The sequence below is a fragment of the Typopeltis vanoorti genome, chromosome 21, assembly GCF_054136105.1.
Source record: "Typopeltis vanoorti isolate ZY-2024b chromosome 21, IOZ_Tvanoo_1.0, whole genome shotgun sequence".
Classification (NCBI taxonomy): domain Eukaryota; kingdom Metazoa; phylum Arthropoda; class Arachnida; order Uropygi; family Thelyphonidae; genus Typopeltis; species Typopeltis vanoorti.
The window spans coordinates 34,025,594-34,050,320 of NC_143569.1; the positions used below are offsets into that span (position 1 = coordinate 34,025,594).

At 35.4% G+C, this 24,727-nt stretch overlaps 1 protein-coding gene across 5 annotated transcripts in view; it reads left to right on the top strand.

The window, feature by feature from the left end:
* hyd (E3 ubiquitin-protein ligase hyd) overlaps nucleotides 1–24,727 on the top strand; it is a 680,323-nt gene that overhangs the window by 92,221 nt on the left and 563,375 nt on the right. For all 5 annotated transcript variants that reach the window (XM_090411567.1, XM_090411569.1, XM_090411568.1 and 2 more), the window contains one exon: nucleotides 3,425–3,562. In XM_090411567.1, coding sequence (XP_090267693.1) covers nucleotides 3,425–3,562 — 138 coding nt within the window. The remainder of the gene's footprint in view (nucleotides 1–3,424; nucleotides 3,563–24,727) is intronic.

Sequence of the window (24,727 nt, forward strand, 5' to 3'; positions counted from 1 at the left end):
ATTTTTTGAAGAATCATGTAGTGCTGTAGGACAACTTACCTATTTGTGTACTTTCTAGTAATTCTGTTTATATGTATCCTAAATTCTGTTTTTAATTTATTGCTAAATTTAATTTTCATCCATGCATATTGTATAATAATTCCTTTTTGCCTATTTTTGTGCTGCTGTAAAGGCATCTGTTATAATTTTACATTTATGTAGATACAGCATTCCTTGGCTTAGTATATTATGCATTTCATATATTATGCATTAACTTATATTGTTAACTATTTTTGGAACTACTGTAATAACCTCTGACCTTTTGTGTTGCTGTGCCCTCTGCAACAGTTCTGTTTACCTAGAGATGCTGCTTTATGAAACTAGATTCTTGTACAGACATATTGTGAACAATTTTCCGTAAATGCTAATGTTTGTAACCTTTAGTATGGCACAATATGACCTTTGTAGTTTTTGTGACAAATAAACTATAAACCAACCAACCAAACCAACTTCTTATGCATCGTTGAATAACTATAGCTACTCCTTCCTTTCCCTAATCACTTCTCCAAATGTGACATTTTATTGTTCTCCAAACATGACATTATGTCAGAAGCCCTGCTCGGTTCTCTGCATTCCTTTAAAGGCTATGTGGAGTTTCCTCTTGGCAATACAGCTTTGATCCTTAAGCATCCCTTAATACTAAGAAATACTTTGGAATAATTGTACAAAGATGTAGTGGTGGTATTGAAAAGGTTAGTCAAAATGGAAAGCAGTGTCTTGGGATATGTGTGATAAAATCTTTTCTGATCCTGAAAGTAAAACCTTTACAAAACTATGATTGACTAACTCTGGTATAGCAAGTATCGATGAAAAAGAAAATGGAATTAGAAAAAAAATTGGAGAAATGCCATGTTGACATATTTGATGTTACTAATACTGAATAATAACAATAAAATGTCATGTTTGGAGTAGTGATTAGAGAAAGGAAAGTAGCTATAGTTATTCAACAATGAATAAGAAGTTAAGTTTCTTGAATGGTATGCAGTTTCAAATCAAATGGTTGATGTGAAAATAGGGCAGTGAGACTTATTATGCATATGGTCCCACAAAGCTCTAGTACGAAAGAAGAATAGTAATTTTTTGAGTCATTTGAGATGATAGCTATAAAGGAAAAGCTAGTTTTAGTTGTAGATCTAAACAGGCAAGTAGGAAATGAATCCCACAGTTGGAGAAAATATAGAGAAAAGAACAAAACTAATAACAAGATGTCCATAAATTTAAATCAAGAAAACATGCATAGAGAGAAAGGAAGCAGTTACCATTTTGTTTTGAACAGGATAAAATAAATATCATGTTGAAAAGAAAAATATATATGAAAATTTTAAAAGGACTTATATTATACAGAATAAGCAAAGCTGGTATGGTGGGTAGCTAGCTGAATAAATTTATATGGAATAAAAGAGAAATTAACCAAAAACAACAAACTAGCAGTATACAAGACAGTGGGTAAACCAGTTTTATGTTATATATCTGAGAGTTGCATTAGAAATAAACTGCTTGATCAAAGATTAGAGACCACAGTTATGAGATTTCTGAGAAAAATTAGAGGAGTGAACTGATGGCATCAATGGTAGAATCATATTAAAAATGAAATTATTAGAAAGGAACTTGACATTATTAGCATTCAAGTCAGCAAAGCTGATCAAATAGAATGGCCACTTAAATAGAATGGGTGAAGAAAGATTAGCAAAACACGTGTTTGATGGCAGGAAAGAGACCCAGAGGTAGACCAAGGTCTAGGTCAATTGATTTGGTCAGAAGTGCCTTAGATGCATGAAATGTTAGTTATGGCAGTATTAGATTAGTACAAGTAATAGATAGATTGATTTGGAGGAAAATTGTTGATAGGAGATTAATAATCATGTAAACTTATTCATAGTAAACTGTAAACACCCCTTTGGGGTACATATCAGAAAATTGCTGATGATATTCATAGTTTTTGTTCTTTTCTTTCTTTCCAACATAATTACATAAATTATTTTATAATTTTTCGATAATAAAATTGAAGCTGTGTAAATATTTATTATTTTTTCACTACGCGTTATTCCCGCTTGTGTAAATATTTATTATTATAAATATTAAAATAAATTAAGAAAGTATGTGATCTTAGGGTAGACTGTGCAGAATTTTGAGAAATATTGTATCACCCTAAAAATGAAATACCAGTTTCTCTGTTTGTCTGCTAATCAGTTAAACAGATGAAAATAAAAAAAAGAAATTGCTGATGTATACTGTGCTACTGTTTGTGGATCTTTAGTGTGACATCTGTTTCTTTCTTTCACAGCAGAGGTGAGTGATTTCTGCTTGCAGGCTGGCAGAGAGGATTAACAGCTAGTATTTAAGGCGTAGCATATTGCAAAAATAGCAGCAGTCCAAATCTTTTACACAGTTTTTTAATGACATAAGTGTCATTGATTTTTATATAAAAATATAACATGAAATATATTCGTAAACTTGTTAACTTAGAATAATTTCAGAAAACAAGAAGGTATTGGTTGGAATAATCAAACACAGATTGCACAGAAACAGCCTGGTGTTAAAAGCATCTTCTTCAGCAGACACCATAGTATTATTTTATTTCCTTTCTTGGAACAGTAAAATGATCTAATAGATTTTAAATACTCCTTGTTCAGTACTTCTTGTAAACACTTTCAAAACACTAGAAAACTAAAAAAAGAGTACTTCTTTATAATTCAGTTCCAGTAGCATTGTAACAGAAGAAGAGCCTGTCCTCTAGGTTCAAGTGGACTCAATGGTCGCTTCATTACATTTAATTTGTTAATGGCTCTATATAATTGCTGATAAGGAATTAATGGTAGAGTAGAGTAATTATATGATAAAAACCAAAAAACTTTTCATGTTTTGATTCTTGAAGATTCCTAAGTCCGTTTCTGTATTTCATCGATTTAGTAGAGAGGTTAAACTAGTAGCCATTATTCTTTGAGCAAATTACAAGTCTATTCAGGTATGCAGGATCTCTCTATCACCTTTATTAATTACTGCACTTCCTGCTTTGTCGCTATCAGCAAAATTGGATATTCCCTAAAGATTATTCCCAGTATTATTAATAAATTGAACATTAGCAGACAAGTACACAGTCCTGTGGCACACACCCTCAGTCAACTGCCTTCTCTTTGAGCCATATGCTATTCTCTGATGGCTGTCTAATAGCCACCCTTTTATCCATATCAGCTTCATGTCATCCTTGTTTGCTGTCTTGTAACGTATTTTATTAAGAAACAACTTAAACAATCCTGTAATATTTTTAGGACATATTTGGTTTATTACGATATGAGTTCTGCATTAGTTTAAAAATGCTAACAGTATGATATGAAATTAATTATTCATAACTCGCCACATTGCAATATAATTATTCTCTGTTTAGATGACTTAATCTCTCTTTTGGATGCTGGAATCCACAGTGATCATCCTAGTGTCATAATTGATGCAGATGCCATGTTTTCAGAAGACATGTTTGGATATTCAAGCTTGCGCAGCCGTTCTAGCAGTCGAGGACGCTCAGGTGAGTAATTCCCTCTTCTTCCCATCTAGGCTGTGCTTCAGGAATAACTTGAATAACTGTATTGATGTAATCTGAGATTCTAATGTAATAATTGATTTTATGAGCACATTTCTATTAAAAATATGATAATCTGTTGTGGCCCATGTATCCATGTCAACAGGTAATGTTTGCTGAATGGCATTAAATATAAGTCTGTTGTATGTTTAATGCCATTCAGATATGTTGTTATATTTCTGTAGTACTACGCTTTTGTCATGAAATTTTAGTCTTTGGTTCTTTGTTTAATCTAATGCATGACCTGATAAACATACATTGATCTTTCAGAGATGATCTCTCTCTCATAGCATTTGTTTATTTAAAATATATTATGGTAATGTTTGCTACTTCAAAGTATTACCTAATTTGTCCCTATATTTTCTTATACCTTTCTTTCTTCCTTTGATGAACAGGCTCTACATTAATTTTGTTTTCTGCTTTTCCTATCTTAAAAGATTCTCCTTGTTTGGGATATGGCTTCCTACATGATTATCACATGTTCTGAATTAAAGGTGTATTTAATTCAGAACATGTGATATTCATTTGAATTCATTATTTAAAAAGTAAAATCTACCTATACTTTTGACCTTCCATAGTTTACCTATACTGCCCAACTATGTAGTCTGTCTTCACTGTAGTGGGGTAGACCAGTGCTTCCCAAACTTCTGGATGTCAGGGTCCCCTTTGCAAAAATTAAAATATTTCATGCCCCCCCCCCCCCCCCCCGAAAAAAAATCGTAATAGAGAGATATATTATTATTATATTTATTGTATTTATATTCAATACAAAACATACACATCTAATATTGCAAAAAATCAAATGCATATATTACATTTTTTGCCTCTTACTGTTTGGTTCTGAAGACGATGCGGGATGTTGTGTAAAATACGAAATACTGTCCAGTTTTTTTTTTTTTTTTTTTTTTTTTTTTGAGTTTGTTTCTGCTTCTGATTGTTCGCAGGATTTATTTTTATTTTTTATCAGCCACTTATCCATCTCAGGGTTAAATTTTTAACGTAGAATAGATCAAATAATAGCACCACTTACAGATACTGGCACACCACAGACTGATAACATGAAATTGGTGAATATTACCTGAATAAGGGAATCCCCGGACCAGGAATATTTTTCTTTTTTGTGACTTTTCTCCCTTTACGGTAATCAAGCCTAACGCAAAACAGATAGCAAAGGCAGGTTATTAAAACGCGCACATGATTGGTGCGGTATTAACAAAAATCGCACAACCGAAAGATAAAAGCATAGCTGACAATTGAGTTGAAATGCTAACTCACTTCAACCGAATTCCATATGTGAAACTGCCATAACATTCATTATATATATATATTACTTAGTTTTAACACTTTTAGAATTTTAAAATGTTCGGTTGAATTTTATTGCTGCTTGGGAACTCGAACTCACACACATCTAATTAATAACAATGGTTTTTAGTTAGATGCTGTGTTTACACATGCAACATATGGTTTTGTTTCAGTCTATACAGCATAGTTTCTGTATGAGGGGACATGCGATTCATTAATTAGTGTGTTTTTATCACAGTTGTCTCTAATTTAACTATTTGTTGAGAAATATATTACACAGACTCCTCATACCTTATTCACTGACATAATAAAAGTACTTGTTTTTATTGCCTCTGCAGTATAGTGACTTTAGGGAGGGCGTGTTGTTTAGCACTGCAAGCGAGTTACTATCTCCCCACATGAACTTGTTTAAGCTTTTTTTTTGTGTGAAGTATATGCGAAACTTTTATTGGTAACAGAAAACTAGCTCGGATGACAGTGATAATATAAAACGAGTTTTGATATGTATATAAAGTCAATATCAACAGTCCCTGATTACGAACGCGTGATGAAAGGGACAGGAAGATTTGGAGCTTCCCTGGAGAGCATTCGAAGTAAATACAATTAACCACTGCTTTGAAATGAAACATATGAATAAGCAATATTTACTAATATTCATTACGTGCCAAAATACGCAGGAAGCAAAGTTTGTGAATCAACACCAATGTGTGAATTTTTCCATTAAAATATAAAAAATAGCAAAAAAGAAATAATAAAAGTTAAATACATTTCTTTTAAAATAAAAAAAAAATCAACTTGGTCTTAAAACATTTTAAATTTGTTTTCATTCTTTCACGGCCCCCTCAACAAAACCTATGGCTCCCAAGGGGGCCGTGGCCCACAGTTTGGGAAGCGCGGGTAGACTGTATGTAGTACTGTAACAAACTAGAAGTAGTTTGTTATAGCACTACCTATTTTTTTAAGTGAGTGTTGAGTGTAGTGAGAAGTTTTTAATTGCTATTTGTCAAGTGTTTTTATCTTACAATATTTGTGAGTAGCTGCAGTTTGTGTGCAGATGTTTACAACAATGATGATGCAACTGTTCTTGTATTTTTAGCTATATCTGCATTTGTTGGTTTTACTTTATATATAGAATCTGATGTAGTGTTCTATTGCTGAACCCATTGAGGACAAGTTATTCATGGACAAAAGAAAATAAAGCTTGGGGAGGGGAAAAAAAATTCCATTCATCAGTGACTTTGTTATTATATCTAATAATAAAATGAAACCACATATTTTCACTTTATGAATAATTATTACATTATTTCTATATATGAGTCTGTGGAAAGCCCCCCCCCCCCCCCCCCACACACACTTGGTTAGACTATAATAAATTTAGTTTAATCCTTTATCCAAGTGTTTGCGCCTGACGTATCTTCAGGACTGAGGTAACTTGTGGTAAAGGTGGACCAAGTTCTCATTACTACTTGTCTTGGTATTTCCCATAATGCAAAGCACGTCTCCTTGTGGATATGTATAATGCTATGCATTAAGGGAAGGTTCGCTACCCAGACCTGTTTCGACCTTTATTGAGGTCTTGTTAGTGGGAGCCAGACCCAGAGGTTGTGATACTAAGGTGGAAGCAATGGAGAAGTCATATTTACCTATGCGAGTTGCCAAAAGGTGTCTTACCTTATTAATAAATTATTCTGGATTTAGAGAAAGATGTTAGAAGTTTTTTTCCCCCACTTGGTTAGACTATAATAAATTTAGTTTAATCCTTTATCCAAGTGTAAGCAAACAAAGTTTGTGCCTGAAGTATTTTCGGGACTGAGGCAACTCGTGGTAAAGGTGGACCAAGCTCTCATTACTACTTGTCTTAGTATCTCCCATAATGATACTAATTCTAGAGTAATTTATTAATAAGGTGAGACACCTTTTGGCAACTCTTATAGGTAAATATGACTTCTCCATTGCTTCCACCTTAGTATCTCCACCTCTGGGTGTGGTTCTCACTGATGAGACCTCAATAAAGGTCGAAACTGGTCTGGGTAGTGACCCTTTCCTTAATGCATAGCATTATACATATCCACAAGGAGATGTACTTTGCATTATGGCAGATACTAAGACAAGTAGTAATGAGAGTTTGGTCCACCTTTATCACGAGTTGCCTCAGTCCTGAAGATACTTCAAGCGCAAACATTGTTTGCTTACACTTGGATAAAGGATTAAACTAAATTTATTATATGAGCCTGTAGTTCACATGCGAAAGTTCAACTTATTATTTTCCAGTTTTCTGTACACATTGCATCTTTTTTTAGTCTGCGCCACTCTTTTTTATCTTGCTCAAAATTAGAATGGAAAGTGATCACTCCATGTTTCATGTTTTTGTAGATTTTTATATTGATCTCATACCCGAGTGGCAAAATAATCTATAGTACATCAGTGCTATGGGGTGTACATGTGGATTGAGAAAAAAAGAAATCTGTTGACTCTTTTTTGAAGAGTTGGAGGTTGTAATTTTTGGAGAATATTTTGCAAAAAAAGGTTCAAAGGACAGAAGTACATGAATAAAAGAGGAAGAGCAGAAGCAGGTTTAGTGTATTTGCAAGGAATTGTAAGGAAAAAGGGATGTTGGTGCTCTTGTTTTAACAAGGCCAGTCGAGAGTGGATGAATAATGGTTGCTAGTGTAGTGGCATGGTGTCCATAGAAGTGTCTGTGAGATAGAAATGAAGAGAGTTAGTGAGGGAAAGATCATCTGTGAGCCAAATCCCTGTATTCCAAACATCAAGAGATTTTAGAGTGAGTTTAGGTGCACCACACAGACATATGAAATATTTAAAGGATGTGTTGATTTGAATAGAATTATTAGTTGAATGCATGAAAAAGACATCTAGAGAGGAAAAGATTTGACTATTTTTTTTAAAAGCTGTGGTACCTATTGTTATAATGTGATGTTTGTACTGAGAGACATAATTTCAGTCCAAGAAGAGCAATTTCATCCTGTTGGTGTATTATTGAGGAAAGAGGTAGGTGAGCTAAGATATCTTTTTTGAGACAAAAAGCAAGACTGCATTTTGGTGGCATTGAAAGTGACCTCTAATCCCATTGAAGGATTCTATGGAGATTGATGTTTAAGACTGGTTTCATATGATCTTGGGATGTCTCAACACTCCATGGTTTGCCAAATGAGCAGGAATGAATGGAGTGTGCTGTTGTCATCAAAGCTATGGAGAGGATTAGTAGTGATTAAGAGAAGGTTATTTATGTATAGGAGAAAGAGTATGTGATAGAATAGAGCCCCGAGGCATTCCTACATTGGCGGTGAAGCTCATTTGTTGTTCACTTTGTGTCATCCACTGTGGAACAAAGTGAACAACATGAGAGAAAGAGAGAAAGCTCACTAGCAAGTTGCAGAGAGTAGTAAATATAGATTGAAGGATGGCAGTTTACTGAGCAGACTTGATGCTAGATACAATGAGATGTTTTGGAAATGTCAAGGGCAACAGCACGTGTTATCTTGAACACGATTGTGCTGATGGCAGTAAGACAGTAATTTGACAGCAGATTTTTATCTCCCTTTTTTGAAATATATTGGATGTGGGTTGCTTCCATGTATAGGAATAAGTGCCAGCTGAGTATAAAGCATTGTAGAGATAATGTAGGATTGGTGTTTAGCTCTGGAGTACAGTGGTTGAGTACAACTAGAGAGAGAGAGATTCCATTAGGCCAAAAGGCTTTTTGGTGTCTAAGTTGTTTAGTATTCTTCTGATGTCTTTTTGATAAAAAACCACAGGAGGCATATAGTGCTCAGTTTCTGATAATAGTAGAAGGCATCACTAGCCTTGCCTTGGTCATCTGTGCAGAAGTTAGAAAATAAGAGCAGTGTAGGAGGTCAGCTTTAAGTGCTGTAACAGTGTTGCCATCTGGATTAGAGGGGGGGGGGGGGGGGGCAAATGAAAGCACCTGTGAGAAGAAGTTGTATTCAGTGGCATTTTCAAAGAACCAGAAGGCATGGCTCCCATTTGGACAGGAGGTAGTGGAGTTTCTTCTTCTGTGGTCTTTACAGAGATTTGGATTTGTTGAGGTTGTTTCGCATTTATTGTGCACTCAGTATAAGTTGAGTATTAGCTTGTGTTCTTGGTTCAAGCCACCTATTGTAAGCCCCCCCCCCCCCCTCAACTGCTTTGGTACACATTTGTTGAACCTAGGCTTAGAAAGTGGATGTGAATTTTCTGTGGAATGAAGGCCTTCATGCTGGTCAGGATAATTTTTGTGACTTGGTCAAAGTGAAAGGAAGAGAAGTTCCAGAGGTCATTCTACTTTGTCACCTTTATAGTGCCAAAGGTCACAAATTTAGAAGTGGATGAATGGAGTGAGTTTTATGAGAGAGGAAACTTGTACAAGATTGTGATCTGAGTTACCAAGACCGGAGGGAACTTTTACATTATATTTGGATTTAGAACTAGTTCGAGAAGGATGATCCTGGGTATTGGGAGAGTGGAGAGGGTTATTGGGAATTTGAGTTGGTAGATGTATGAGTTGCATTAGGTCATTTTATATACTAAATCCTCCATCTCATCTAGCTTGATGATTGGTTAGTGTTGCAAAAAGGAAGCTGGTTGGAATTGCATGCATTGAGGTTACCTAGAAAGGTGACTTCATTATTTGGATAGCTGGATTGCAGAAAGATGAGCTGGGGGGGGGGGCGGGATGCAATGTGTAAAAATGTAATATGTAAATGTGTGTGTGTGTGTGTGCATGCAATGTATAATATTTGGAAAGAGAAGTCAGACTGTGGATGATGCAGCAGCAATTTGGCTTTCTGTTAAGAGGAAGAGATTAGGTCTGGATGCCTGTAAGTGATGATATATATCATTTATGTTGGCATTTATGCCATAGATCTGCATTTCAATGGCATTTATGCCATTGAAATGGACATGAAAGAGATTTCCCCAACACACACAGCCATTGGGATTTGAGCTTGTTTTGTATATTTTATTTGATTTATCTCTTTTGTTGAAATTGGTTTTAAAGGAGATTAATTTTAATTGGAGTGATATCATAATTATAAGTTGTATGTTTTGTTATTGATTGCATATTTGATGAAAGAATAGAGTAGGGACATGCAGTGAGAGCAGATAGACTCGATAGAGTCTTGGATTTGACACCCTTACAGAGAATGACTAGTCTCCTTGCCATACTGTGTCCTAAACAGTGCTTCCCACCTACTACTCAGACTCTCCCCTCTAGGAATTACGAAGCAACAGGATTTTGCACTATCTGACCATGAAGCCTCCTGACAAGATTAGATCTGTCTACTACTTAGCAGCCAGCAACACAACTGTTGTTACTTTGTGCCCTTGAAATATGGAGATGTTAGGTCTCTAAGCATGTTTGGCATTCAGGTGTTGGGTATCACTCACTGTATAGAGAAATGGAAGTGGCAGAAATTGGAATCCCTGCTCTTAAAGCCTTCAATAAGTTGAGTGTTTGTGTTTCGCTGGACCATGAAGGCCATCCACCAACTAAGGGACTAAATTGGCATTTCCTGCAACTAGGAAGGCATCCTTTCGTAGCAGGAATGCTCAGTCGGTATGGCAGAGTCCCCTTTAATAGAAATGGTCCACACCACTAAATTGACAGAAAAGGGCTGTATGTTGTTAATCACCTACCAATTCATTGTCTGTGTCTTGATTCAATCTCAATATATTGCTATCAGCAGTAATACAATCAATGAGGCTTTTTTTATTTCTTGCATGTGCTCTCCCCATGTGAATTGAAACATCTTTATATTGGAAAGTGGTGTTTCCTTTCTCATTCGTGAGTTCCCTAATAAGGGATTTACGACGAATTAATGCAGCTGGCTCATCACTCTTCTACTGCATTTTTTAAAGGTAAGTATTCATGACTGTAGGTCCATGTGTGTTCACAGGGCCAGTTTGCTTGTTCTGAGTGATGAAAGACTCAAGTTTCTGGGTGAAAAAAAAAAAAAAAAACTATCTCTGTATTAGACCAGCTAACTCACCTTTACTCAAAAGATACCAGATAAAGGTTCATCAAGTCATGAACAAGAATCGAACCCAGGTCTTTCTGACCAAAGGGCTTCATCTATAACTCATAGTGTTAGTAAAGAATCTTCCAAATCTTGAACAGAAATTCCAGTAGATCTTTACCATTATTATTAGCTTTGCTGCTCTTTTCTCCAGAATTTCTGCAATCAGTTCTAACATCATGGTAACATTTCCTTCTCTTATGTTTGAATCCTTAACAAGAACCAACTTTTCCTTTTTTTGTATATTTATAAGCTGCACTTCCTGATGACTTGAAAAAACTTCTTTCCTATTATAACCTTCTGTTGGATGAGGGCACAAATAACTCATTGTCTGAGTACCCATTTTGAAATTTGCCCACATAATCTAAATATTGAATACTATCACATTTCCTTTCTTGATCGGTATTGCCAGAATATAATATCATTTGTTTCCAGTTTAATCCAATAGAGAATACAGAGCAGAAATCCAACAGGAAAATACATGTTGGATTTCTGCTCAGGACATGGACTGGTCATTACTCACACAATGTTTCAACATAAAAATGTGCATAAATTTATATGAACAGAAGAGACAAGGAATAAGAAAAGTCTTATTGACTATGTTATTGTTGATAGTGATGTTTTTTCATTGGTGCAGGCACTAGAGTATACAGAAGATTTGAAATTGGAAGTGATCACCATTTAGTGTTGAGCAGAATAAAATTGAATTTCATATTGAAAATAAGAACATGTAAGAAAGTTTTAAAGTGATAAAAGTTGGGCAGCTCTCAGATGTGAACTGTAGACTAAAATACACAAACATGATTGAAGAAAAAATGAAAGAGTTTGAGAACAGGAACCAAACCTTGGAGATTCAGTGGCAAGCCTTGAAGAAAACTCTATTTGATTCAGCCAGAGTGGCATGTGGGGAGATTGTCTGCAAGGATAGAAAAATCAGAACTCAATGGTGGATACAGGAAGTTAAAGAGGCAGTGAAGGAAAAAGAAGAAAGCATATCAAATGTTCCTGGCAAATACGTCAGCTTGTGCTCTTAGAGAATACAAAGACAAATGTAAGAAAGCTAAACACTGTGTAAAACTAACTAAACAAAAGTCATGAGAAGACTTTGATAAGAACATATAAAATAAATATCAAGAAGATGGCAAAATATTATGGAGGCTGTTGAAAATGCTCAGAAATGTAGGAAAGATGCTCTAAAAGGAATTAGAGATGAAAAAGGTGACATGAAAACTGGTGAAAAAGATATCCTTGATGTATGGAGTAATTACTTTTAAAAATTGCTAGATGAAATACGAACATGTAAGCAAACAAATGGTGATGACAGCACAGTGGTAAAAAAACACTCAGCAGGCATGCAATCAGGAATACATATCCATAGATGAAGTAGAAAAGCCATCAAAAGCTTGAAATGTGTAAAGGCAGCTGGAGTAGATATTCAACCAGAAATGCTCAAGTATGGAGGTATATAAAAAAAAAAAGACTGACAGTGGCTGCTCTGCATGGTTCAGAAGGCCTGGAGAGAGGGACGAATTCCAGATGATTGGAGTAGAAATCTCACAGTACCCATATATAAAAAAGGGAAATAAAACTGAATGTGAGAATTACAGAGCTATTTCCCTATTGCATGTTCCTGGTAATTTATTTAGTTAGTCTTTATTTGAGTTGTAAGTCAGTAGTTAGAATTGAAGGAAGTACAAGAAGATAGTTTAATACTAAATCTGGTATCAGACAAGGATGTGTGTTATCCCCTATGTTATTCATTATCTATATGGATCACATTATGAAGGAAAGTGATATTATACCTGATATCAAAATGGAGGTGGTAATCTCAGTTCTTTACGTTATGCAGATGATGTTATACTTCTAAATAAATCCAGTACAAGTTTGCAAAGTTTCCTGATTAAATTGAATAATGGTTTTAATATATATGGTATGAAGGTCAGCAATAACAAGGCAAAGACAATGAAAATAGGCAGAAGCATTGCAAGTATCAACTGCATTGTGAATGGAGAATGTATAGAGAACAAGTTGTTAGATCCTGAATGGAGAGCTTTACAAGTAAATTCTTTATTCAGGATTTAACATGATAACTACTACTAATTAAGGAGATATCTGCACATCAGCTAATAATTATGAAGAATTATGTTTTGTGATAATGTGTAGTCCATGTGTGCCATGTAGTGAGAGTTATTCCTGCATAACTGAAATGAGAAGCAGAGAATTTTGTGTCAAAATAGTAACAATTGTGTAAGGGAATTGTTAAGTTATTTGTAATTCCCAAGTAAGCTGTCTAGTACATTGCGAAATTCTGAGAGAAATTCTAAGTAGTAATCCGGAATAATCGCATATAATCTGTATGAGTTGAGTGTAGCAATGGAGGCTATACCTACGCGGAAAAATGACGTCAGAGCGGCTACCTAGAATAATGTAACCTGACAGGTTAGGGAGAGTGTAGGATCACCCAAGGGGCATGAACAATGTGGTTCGTAGGTGAAACCCACATCGAATAGAGGGTGCCCGAATAGGGCGAATAAAAGACGAAGCACGCCGTTTTAGGGGGCATTTTGACCTTTTGATCTTCGGGTGCCAGATTCGAGTTTTAGGGGGAGTTTGTCGGATTCGTGAGAGAGAGAGTGGTGGGTCGACTACGGTAATGATGGACGGCAGGTTCTTTTCTTGAGAATGCTTGAAGATTTTCAAGCAGAGCTGATCGCGATATGACGGCCTATGTGGAATTGAGCCTTAGCAGAATGTCCCATTGGAGAAAGTTTCCTGCGGAGCGGAAGACAGCATGCAACAGTTGGAAACGATTAGAAGAAAAAGCGTAGTACATCGCTAGGCGCAAAGACGGCCGAAGAATATGCAGTAAGGTAATCCAGACCTACATGAGATGGCGGCATGAAATCTGAAAAGATCCGGTAATGTAAAAGTTTTTGTTCTATGTTAAGATTCGTTTAGAAGAACAAGAAATTTGTGTGTATTGTAATAAAGGACACTAGTAGAGAACTTTTAGTGAGTATTTGACTGAATTAATTAAGCCCTTGTGGAACAAAGAAGAGTTGTTAATAGGCAGTAATTTGTGAATGGCTAGACTTGCTTAAATGAAATTTAGAATTAAGATAATTATTGCTAGAGTATTGATGAAAGTGTTCACTGCATATTCTGTGAATAACTTGTGAAAGGAATTATATAGTAGTAGTATTATGCTTAAACCTAATCTTATCCTTTCATAACTGAAGAATTTAACTTGCTCTGATTCATTGTGATTTAATATAACCCTTAACTTAGAGTGAATTTTGATCCATTGAGTATTTTAACTTACATAGCTGTGAATGTTTTATGTTTTTCCAATAAACGTGTTTTGTACCTTATACCTGAGTTTATGCCTGATTACGAATTCAAACCACCACTTATGAAATAGAACCTTTTTGGCGGGAAGGAATTTAGATATAATTGCTTAAGTGAGATTCGGTCTACGACTGCTAACTGAATCTGCACAGCGCTAGCATGCGATAAAATAACTGTGTGTATCCCTTTAGAATTTAGAAATATTTCCCTGAACAAGTCTCTTCTGTTATAGGATATTGGCTGGCGCAGCAAAATATAAATTTTGCCAATATCCGAAGAGGAGATAGATCTGAATTAATATCTTAAGGGCACGGCAGTAGATAGAAGGAGAGTTATTATAGAGGTAGAACAAGATATAATATAGAAGGAGAGTTATTATAGAAGTAGAACAAGATATAATATAGAGAAAACAGCGACATAACAATAGAGTAGCCGGTAGGATTTTGATTGTATAAGGTTTTAAGTAAGCAAAAGGATAGATTCAAGAAACAGTAAATTTATGTATGATAAGATTAAACTGACTATTTAACAATAGAAATTACAATTTAACAAAGTAAAACATTTCAGCTACTTAGGCATGATTTTTAGTGAAGATGGTAAATTAAATATGGAAATTGACAGCAGAATCAATAGAGAAAGTCAACTGAATAAATTTATATGGAATAAGAGAGAAATTAGTCAAAACACTAAATTAGCTGTATACAAGACAGTGTTTAAGCCAATTTTAATTTTTGATTCTGAGCACCAAGTTAGAAATAAAACACTTGACCAAAGACTAGAGACCACATATATGAGAGTCCTGAGAAAGATTAGGGGCATGAACAGATACATCAATAGCAGTATCATATTAAAAACGAGGATATTAGGAAAGAACTTGATTTTGTTAGCATCCAGGAATGTGTTAGTAGAACTAATCTCAGGGTGGTATGGTCACTTAAAGAGAATGGGAGAGGAAAGATTAGCAAAACAAGCATTATCTGCCAGGTTGGCAGGAAAAAGATCCAGAACAGTACCAAGATATAGGTGGATTGATACAATAAAATGTGCCTTAGAAGATAGAAATATAAAATCTGATAATGTTGGAGTCTTGACTGGTGAGAGATTGATTTGGAGGAAAATTGTAGATAGGAAGTTAGTAGTGATTTAAGCTTTTTCATATAGTACTATCATATCTTGTACACCTCTTGAGGGTACATGTCAGGAATTTAATGATGATGAGAATACAGTTTTGTTTGCTAAGTCTCAGCTTGCCAACCCATTAGCATTTTTTCTAATCTTTATGATGTGCACACCATTAATTGATATTCTGTGGATATGTACTAATGGGTTGAGATCAATGAAATGAAATGTCATGCCAGCTCTGCTGTTGCTTTGTTGCATAAGGTCCTGCTGCTGTTTTTGCAGGGAACCAAAGTGAGCAGTAAATAAAGTAAGCCACTGGAACAAACTCATTGTCATTAGAATTGAGGATACGCGCCATCAACATAACTATCAATGATCAAACCAGCCGAAGAACTAGTGCATGTGGACATAATTGGTGTAACTGAGACTAAGAAGACTGAAACATCCTGCTAAGTATTTGGGCAATAGTGATTAAGGAAAGGAAGCAGTAACAATACCATTCAGTACCACATGAAGATAATCTTGATTGGCAGACATTTTCAAGTAGTTTTGTTTGTTTAAAAATGGAGAATTGGACAGTGAAACTTCGTTCCTGTGGAAGAATTTTTGGAGTCTTTAGAGAAGGCAGCTGACATGAAGAAAAATCTAAATCTTTTGAGATCTAAACAGTATTGTAGACAACGAATCTGTCATATAAAAATATTTTGGGAAAAAATTGGAGAAGAGGATGAAGTTAATAATAAAACTAAGTTCTTACTGGATTTTTGTTCGAAACATAGTTTAATCGTCACAGATATACCATTCTTCACTCAATGAGAATCTGTGCGCATCTTTTATGTTGAAGCATGGGATTACCATGCTTAATTTGAAATAGTGATCAACTTAGTTTTGTGTATGATCATTACAGTAATATCACCCACCCCTAATAGCTACCCAAGATTTGTTAAACTAATCAAAACTGCAGCCGAAGCCTCTATTCTCAGAGGCTACAGAAAACAGTACATCCCATACTAGATCAAGGAAACTGAGGAACTTTTAGCCAAATATGAAGAAACTGAAGGCCCAACTGCTGCTAAGAAGCTCATAGCAACAAGATAAATGGATCTCAACCATCCATGAACTTGACTTCACCAAAACTAGCTGGAAAAGCTGGTTACTTCTGAGAAAATTAGGTTGGACAGAATCAACAACATACAAACCACCAGAGATAACTCCAGACCAAATGGCTAATCATATACTGAAAACCTCCAAGATTCATCCCAGCTCTACCAGGCAAATAACTGTGTAATCTACTGTTGGAAAAACCTGAAAATGAGCACAAGCTTCCTGAACTTGTTCTCAAAAATTATAATAACTGGAGAAGTACCAAAACTCTGGTGGGAAGCCAAAATAATTGCTGTGCTCAAACCAATGAAAGATCCAAATAATATCAGGAATTTATGACCTATCTCCACCTTTAAGCTCTCTGAAAGGATTCTCCCTAAAAGAATTTCACCACTCATCGAAGGAGCACTCCCAATTGAACAAGCTGGCTTCAGGCCAGGAAGAAGTTTCTGTAACCAGGTCCTGGTCCGGACAACACAGATTGAAGCAGACCTCCAGAAGAAACTTAAATCTAGAGTCACTTTCAGTGACCTAACATCAGCTTATGACACAGTCTGGATCAGGAGCTCCTCCTAAAACTAGGCAATATTATAAGGTGCAAAAAAACTCTCCAGCTTTTTGAATCCAACGAATTCGCCACATTGCCTTGCCACCGAAACTCCCCAAATGTAACCAAATTGAACATGAGTTGGTTATTCTAGAACAAGGTGTGAAAACTGCTGATCCTCCTTCATGGAATGAGCAAGGAAACTGAGGGACTTTTAGTCAAAGATATGTGTGACAGTATGCAGATTGTGTCAATCACATCTGGATTCCTTGCTCTATGCTTGGTGATAAATAGAAAGTGTGATAAATATGTCAAAAAATTATATTCTTGCTTTAATCCTTTTGTCCAAGTGTAAGCAAACAAGGTTTGTGTGTGAAGTAGCTTCATGGCTGGGCTAATGACTTCACATCAATAGCCTTATGCATACCCGAAAGGATGTGTACTTTGCATTATGGGATACTGAGGCAATTGATGTGAAGTCATTAGCCTCTATACTGAGTTAGCTTTGCATTAGGAACAATCACCTAATAACACATTGGTCTACCTCTGTGCAATCATGACTCACAGACACCTAGGAGCAGATTCCACGAGGTGTTGAGAATATCCATCGCTCATTCCATGAAGAAGGATCAGCAGTTTTCACACCTCGTTCTAGCATATCCTACTCATGTTCAACTCAGTTACGTTTGGGGGCCAAGGCAATATGGCGAATTCATTGGATTCAAAAAGCTAGAAAGTTTTTTTTGCACCTTATAATATTGCCTAGTTTTAGGAGGAGGTTCCTGATCCAGACTGTGTCATAAGTTGATGTTAGGTCACTGAAAGTGACTATGGATTTAAGGTTCTTCTGGAGGTCTGTTGACGTCGTGTGTGGAGGCTTAAGTACTGTGAGGACATCATGTTGGAGGCTTAATGGATTTTTTACAACACTCAGAAAGGATTAAAACAGAATTTAATACTTCCTATATTTCGTCCTAGTCATCTACGGGGATTACAAAAACAACTAATGTAATATGAATGTATATGTTTGTATTCCCCGTAGATGTCCTAGTGACTAGGACGAAATATAGAAAGTTTTAAATTCTGTTTTAATCCTTTCTCAGTGTTGTAAAAAATCCATTAAGCCTCCAACATGATACCACACTTGAGTACTGACAACACTTTGTTTCATAACTTAATGAAATTCTCAGGATACCCTAGTAGGAGGGATCTTTTTCAGAGAATTGCATATGGTCTTCCAGTCAATACCATCAAATTGAGGTGCTTGAATATCTAAGATCTAATCTGTGACATCTGTTGCTAATCAGAAACAGTCAGACATGCATTCTACATCTGCCCTCTTCTTGCCTTGCATATTTGGAACAGATTATATAATGTGTTGGGCATTCCATTCCTTACAGTAAAACAAGTTATTTTTTTGCAGTACCTGTCAGCAATGAGAAGAGAATTTTTATTTTTATAATTAATGAATTAAAAACCATTTGTGGAAGGTTAGGAAGTAACACGGATTTGAAAACCAGCAATATGACATACAAATGCTTTACAATGTTGTATTGTGGAAATTTTATTGTTCAGTCAGACAATTTTTGTATCTAGATAAGCATTCTAGGAGATATGAAATTTTTGGCTAGGTGATGTAATACATCCATGTTATGAAGTATTCACCAGGAGAAGATAATATTCTGTCTGTTTTTACTAGTAGACGTTTTTTTAAATGGCTCCATCCTCTTAGTTCAGCAGTTGATGACTGAAGAGCAATCCCAGACAGAGAAGCCCAACTCAAACATGTTTCTAAAACTTAACTGAAATATTGTTATTCTATATTCCTCTTCAATATTTTCTTTCTTTATACAACTGAAATTTCTCTATGCAACACTGATGAAAACCACATTTGATTTTGGAAGTGCTCTGCTCTGATATCAGCAAATGGTAATTGCTAACAGTACTTATACTCTACAGATAAGCTTAAGTGTTGACTATTATTCATGACTTACTTTTCATGGTATTAACAACACCACACAGTTTTATCAGAGAAATGTTTTATTAACTGCTAATATTTCGCTGATTTTCAACTCGGCATCATCAGAGCACAACACACTTGTACATGCGACAGTGAATGAGCGAAACTACAATTGCAATGATCCAAACTCCTATTTTTGGCGCCCTCTAACGAACAAAAAAAAAAGACTATGCAGGAGTTTCTCTTAGGATAACAGTCTCCCAAATTTTTGGCAAATTAATGCAACCATATTTGTTAAGGTTGGGAGAATTCTTCAAAGCCATTGCTGACACAAAAAATAATCTTTCAGACCTATAATGACTCCTGAAAAGCACATTCGTTTTTCTCCATCTAATCCTGTGTGAAGGAGTGTCCAAAGCATGATCTGCCAGTCCTGACTTGCCATAGTAATAGTAGCAAATGTATTTTTCATGTTCTTCCAGGCGGATGTTAACTGATCTTCCTGTTTGCCCATAATAGGCCAAGTCACAGTCACAAGGAACTTCATACACTCCTGGGTGTGCTAAAGGGTGAAGTCTATTCTTAGGTGAGCAGATCAGAGTTGCCAGCTTGACAAGAGGTTTTGAAAGTGGTGCGAAGGCCATGCTTCATCAATATTTTGGCTATTTTTTCTGATGTACCTCTGATATAGGGAATAGAAATGGTCATGTTGTATTCTTGTGTATTAGGAGAGGGTAGAGTAATGGGCCTATGTAGTATTTTATCTATTTTGTAGGGATTATAGCCATTGGCTAAAAACGTATGGCACAGATATTGGAGGTCTGTGGTCAGAGCTGTATCATTAGAACAAATGTCTCTGGCTCTGTGTGTAAGTGTTTTTAAAATGCCATACTGTTGGTCTGGATGATGATGTGATTATTTATGTAGGTATCTTCGTGCGTGTGTGTGCGCGCGCAGGCTTTCTGTAAATGATCCATCTGAAAGGCGGGTGACTAATGTGTCAAGAAATGGTAAACAGTTATTTGATCCTTTTTCTACTGTGAAGTGGATTTTGGGATGTTGGCTGTTTTGGTAGGTGAGAAACGTCTCCAAAGTGTATTGTCCATGGGATCAGATGGCAAACACATCATCTACATAGCGTTACCACATTTGTGGCTTGTATGTAGCTGTGGTAAGTACTTTGTTTTCGAAGTGTTCCATGTAAAAATTTGCTAACGGGGTGAGGAGGGGGGGACCCATAGCAGTACCATTAATCTGTTTGTAGAATTTTCCTCCCCATGTAAAGTAACCTGCATTCATGGTAAATTTAAATAATTCAAAAATATCATAGGGAAATTTAGACTTGATTAAATCAAGAGTGTCTGTAAGTTATACATCACATCTCGAAATTTGCAGCAAAAAAAGAATCCAATGTAAAAACCAGACACCTAAAGAAATATGAACTCCTACAACAGTGCCAACTTATGAAGTCCCGACCACAACTTCGACGAGACCACGTGGTGGTGGTAGTGAGTATTGGATACGCTCTCTGAAGAAGCCAAGAACGCTCTCAGTCTCGTGGATAACTTTGCTGTCACGCCCAAACAAATTCCTAAACTAGAAATTATGATGAAAGTAGAACGGAGTATTCAAGATCTTCTGCCGGCAGTGGCCAATAACTTGCGACTAGATATAGCAAGTATTCTAAACAAGGCTAAGCCTCCAAAAAGCAATATGCCACATAATCAAATAACTGTCCTAAAAAGTTATATGATAATAAAAAAATTATTATTACAATAGCCGATAAAGGAAATGCAATGGTTATCATGAATCAAGAAGAGTATAACAGAAAAATGCAAGATCTCCTATGTTACAGTTCCACGTATCAAATTAGACATCGAGATCCTATGATGTCTCAAAAGAAAAAAGTCCGAAAATTACTGAAAAAAGTGACATCTTGGCCCAAAGAAATCATCAAGAAAATAAAACCAATTCATGTTATACCACCCTGTATTTATGGATTACCAAAAATCCACAAAACTAATATCCTGCTATGCCCCATAGCCGATAGCATAGATAATCCAACATATAAACTGGCCTGGCATTTAGCCAAGTTGCTTGCCCCCCTTACTGACAATTCCTTTACTTTTGTAAAAAAATTCAGTCCATTTTTTATAAAATGGACTGAATTTTAGGTTAAAAATCTTATCCTAAAAAATTCAGATATAATGGTTAGTTTTGATGTCACCTCTTTATTTCCTAATGTACCACTTATAGACACTCTTGATTTAATCAAGTCTAAATTTCCTCCTGATATTTTTGAATTATTTAAATTTACCATGAATGCAGGTTACTTTACATGGAGAGGAAAATTCTACAAATTAATGGTACTGCTATGCCTAGGAACTTAAAATAAAGACACGTGCACTCAGGCACTACACACAGTAAATGAGGACGAAGCAGGAAGCTATTGTTTCTCCTAAAAGTCCTGATGGTGCCCCCTAGCGGGCTATCTAGATATTCTTGGCTGTTGGGCTGAAGGTCTTCTGATGTAAGTCTCCCAAATTTCTGGCAGTCTCTTTCAATGTAGATGAAACTGGTGGGGGAAAAAATGCAATCTAGAACTTTTATATCCAAAATAAGCAGCGAAGCCTAGCTATAAAGTATCAAATGATCTCTTGGTTATGCTTGGAGGGAACAAATTTGGACTGTTTCTTAGGGCTGAGGCCTTACTATGGTGTATTACCGTGGCTTTCTTTCACCGTATTTTGTGGCATATATCCAGAGCATGGTCTGCAAGACCAGAGTGGCTGTACTGGTGAAACCAGATGTAGTCCTTGTGTTCTGAAATTCTGATATTCGCTGTCCTGCCTGTTTGGCCAAAGTAGGACAGCTTACAGCTGCAAGGGACATGGTAAACACCAGGTAGGTCTAGGGGAAGTGGTTGGTCTTTAGTGGAGCGGATAAGGGATGCCAATTTTCTATATGGTCTGTAACACGAGGTCGTCATGTTTTTTTTTAGGATTTTGGTAATTTTTTCTGAGGTGTCTCGGATGTAGGGAATGGTAATGGATTTAGAGTAATCCTTGTTGTGTGTGTGTGTGTGGGGGGGGTTACTAGTTTCAATATGTTTTGAATTTTTTTGGGGGGGGGTAGCTATTTGCTGAGAAAGTGTTGAGGATGTGGTTTAGTTCTGTGGTTAGGGCATTGTCATTTGAACAGATAAGTTTGGCCCTATTGTGTAGTGTCTTAATAACTCCATATTGGTGTGGGGGTTAAAGGGGGGGATTGTTGGTGAATGTTTCTGCCTGTATGGGTGGGTTTTCTATAAACTGAGAAAACCAAGGTTCCATCAGGCTAGCGGGTGACTAGTGTGTCTAAGAAAGGGAGGCTATTGTTTTTCTCTTTGTCCAGGGTGAACTTTAATTTATATCCTGTGTATGTTGTAAATTCCTTAAATTATTTAATAAGCAGTATAAGCAGTACTTAGTCTGTATTTAAGTTGTCAGCCATTAGAATTGAAGAAAATAAAAATACAGGAAGGTATAATATTTAGTGGAAGATATGGATGAATTCTGTTTCTACTCTTATTCATGATCTATATGGGTCATGTTATATAAGAAATTTGCTTAAATATATCAGAATTGCAGATATCAAAATAAGCTCTCTACTTCATGCAAATGATTTTGTACTCCTAAACAAATCCTTACAATTCTACAGGATTCTTTATTTAAATGGAATAATAGCTATAACAAATTTGGTATGAAAAAATAGCTGTGAAAAGGCATAACTATAAATATAGGCATGAATGTGGAAAACATCAGTTGCATCTTGAATGGAAAATCTGTAGAAGTAGTGAAATATTTCAACTATTTATCCACAGTTTTTAGTGAATATGGCAAATTAAATATGGAAATAGAAAACAGACTAAGTAAAGATGGTGTGCTATAGTGTCAGTTAAATAAATTTATATGGAAGAAAAAATTAGTCAGAACACTAAATTAGCAGTATATATACAAGACTGTGTTCAAACCAATTTTTTATGAATGAGAGTTGGGCTAGAAATAAAACAGTTGATCAGAGATTGGTGTCCTTCGATATGAGAGTTCTTAAAATATTAGGGAGTGAATGTATTGCATCAGTGTCAGAATCATGTTAAAGATGAAGGTATTATTTAAGAGAGACCTCTAGGGAGTCGGAGACTCATCAAGGGAGACCACATACATACTACACACCAGCTATCATACTTATTCTTGGATTCATTCACACTGCACTCGCAACATCCAATAGCAATCCATTTCAATCATGCACCACCTTCTGAGAGAAAAATCTAGCCCTCACACCAGGAGTGTCAAACTCAATTGAACTGCAGGCCATTTGCCGTAAAACCGTATCTCAAGTGAGCCGCAAAAAAATTTTGACATAAAAACCTGCACTAATTAGAATCAAAGGGAAGTGAAAGAATGAGTATAAATAAATTGGAAAATTAATAACACAAATTTTATTTATTCTAAGTCATTACAAGACATAAAATAATAGTACAATGATTATGACAACTCAAAAAAAATTTATTATGTTAATATTTACAATAGCATTTAAACCAAATTAAACCAAAATTAAATTTTATTTGAATAAATCAAATATTTATAGTCTAAAAAAGGTATAAACTCTAATTAATAATCATCACAAAAATTTATAGAGCCTCCTGTTAGTTTGAAATTTTTTGTATTTGTGGTGAAATAAAATACTTCTATTTATTTTGGGGGGGGGGTGAGTCTATATTTTGTGGAATTTTTTAAATGTTAATGAAAATATTTTTGGGAAAAATGATAATATTTTCAGGTATAAATGATAAAATATATATACTTGCTTAATATAATAATAGTAATTTTAAGTAATTTAATTGTAGTGTTTTGTTTTTTCCTGACATTTGATGACATTTATTGTTAACCAGCTTGCCAAAATGTGGACTCAGAGATTGTGAGCATACGACCTTCATTATGGCAGAAAGATTGACATCGGTTAATCTTGATCTATGGGCTGTTTTGTTACCTTCATACATGAGTATAATTGTTCATATAAATAGGTTCCAAAATAACATAGAATATTTGCTGCGAACTTTATTATTTCTGGATATTTTTGACATAAATAACTGTATATTTTTGGAACACCAAATTCTTGGTATTTTGCTTTTAGAATGGAATCATTTTGGAAATCAATAAGTTTCATTTGAATACAAATAGGAGCTTTTCAAAATTAAAGGTAAAAGGATCTGTAAAAAGTGAAAAAACTTCTTGCTCCTTAAAATCCTTTAAATCACTTATCAAATTCTTCTTTAATCTTTTCTAGTTTGGGACAATATTGAGAAATGGTAAAACTTTGATTCTTATTGTTCAACTGTTTCACACATAGGAAAGTAATTGAGAATATTCTCTTTTAAATGATTTTGAAACAAAACTAATTTACATCTAAAACTTGCCAGTGCATCATACATATGTATTATTAACTGATCTTACCTGTGAAGTTTTGCGTTTAAATCATTCAAATGCCTTTTAATATCATCTAAGAATGCTAGATCTTGTGCCCATGTCTGAACCGTTGGACAAGATAACCAACAAATCTCTGTGTAATAAGGTAGCCCTTCAAATTCACTCTCCAAGTCTTTAAGAAATTGTGCAAACTGGCGGTGATTGAGGCTTCTGGATCGGATGAAG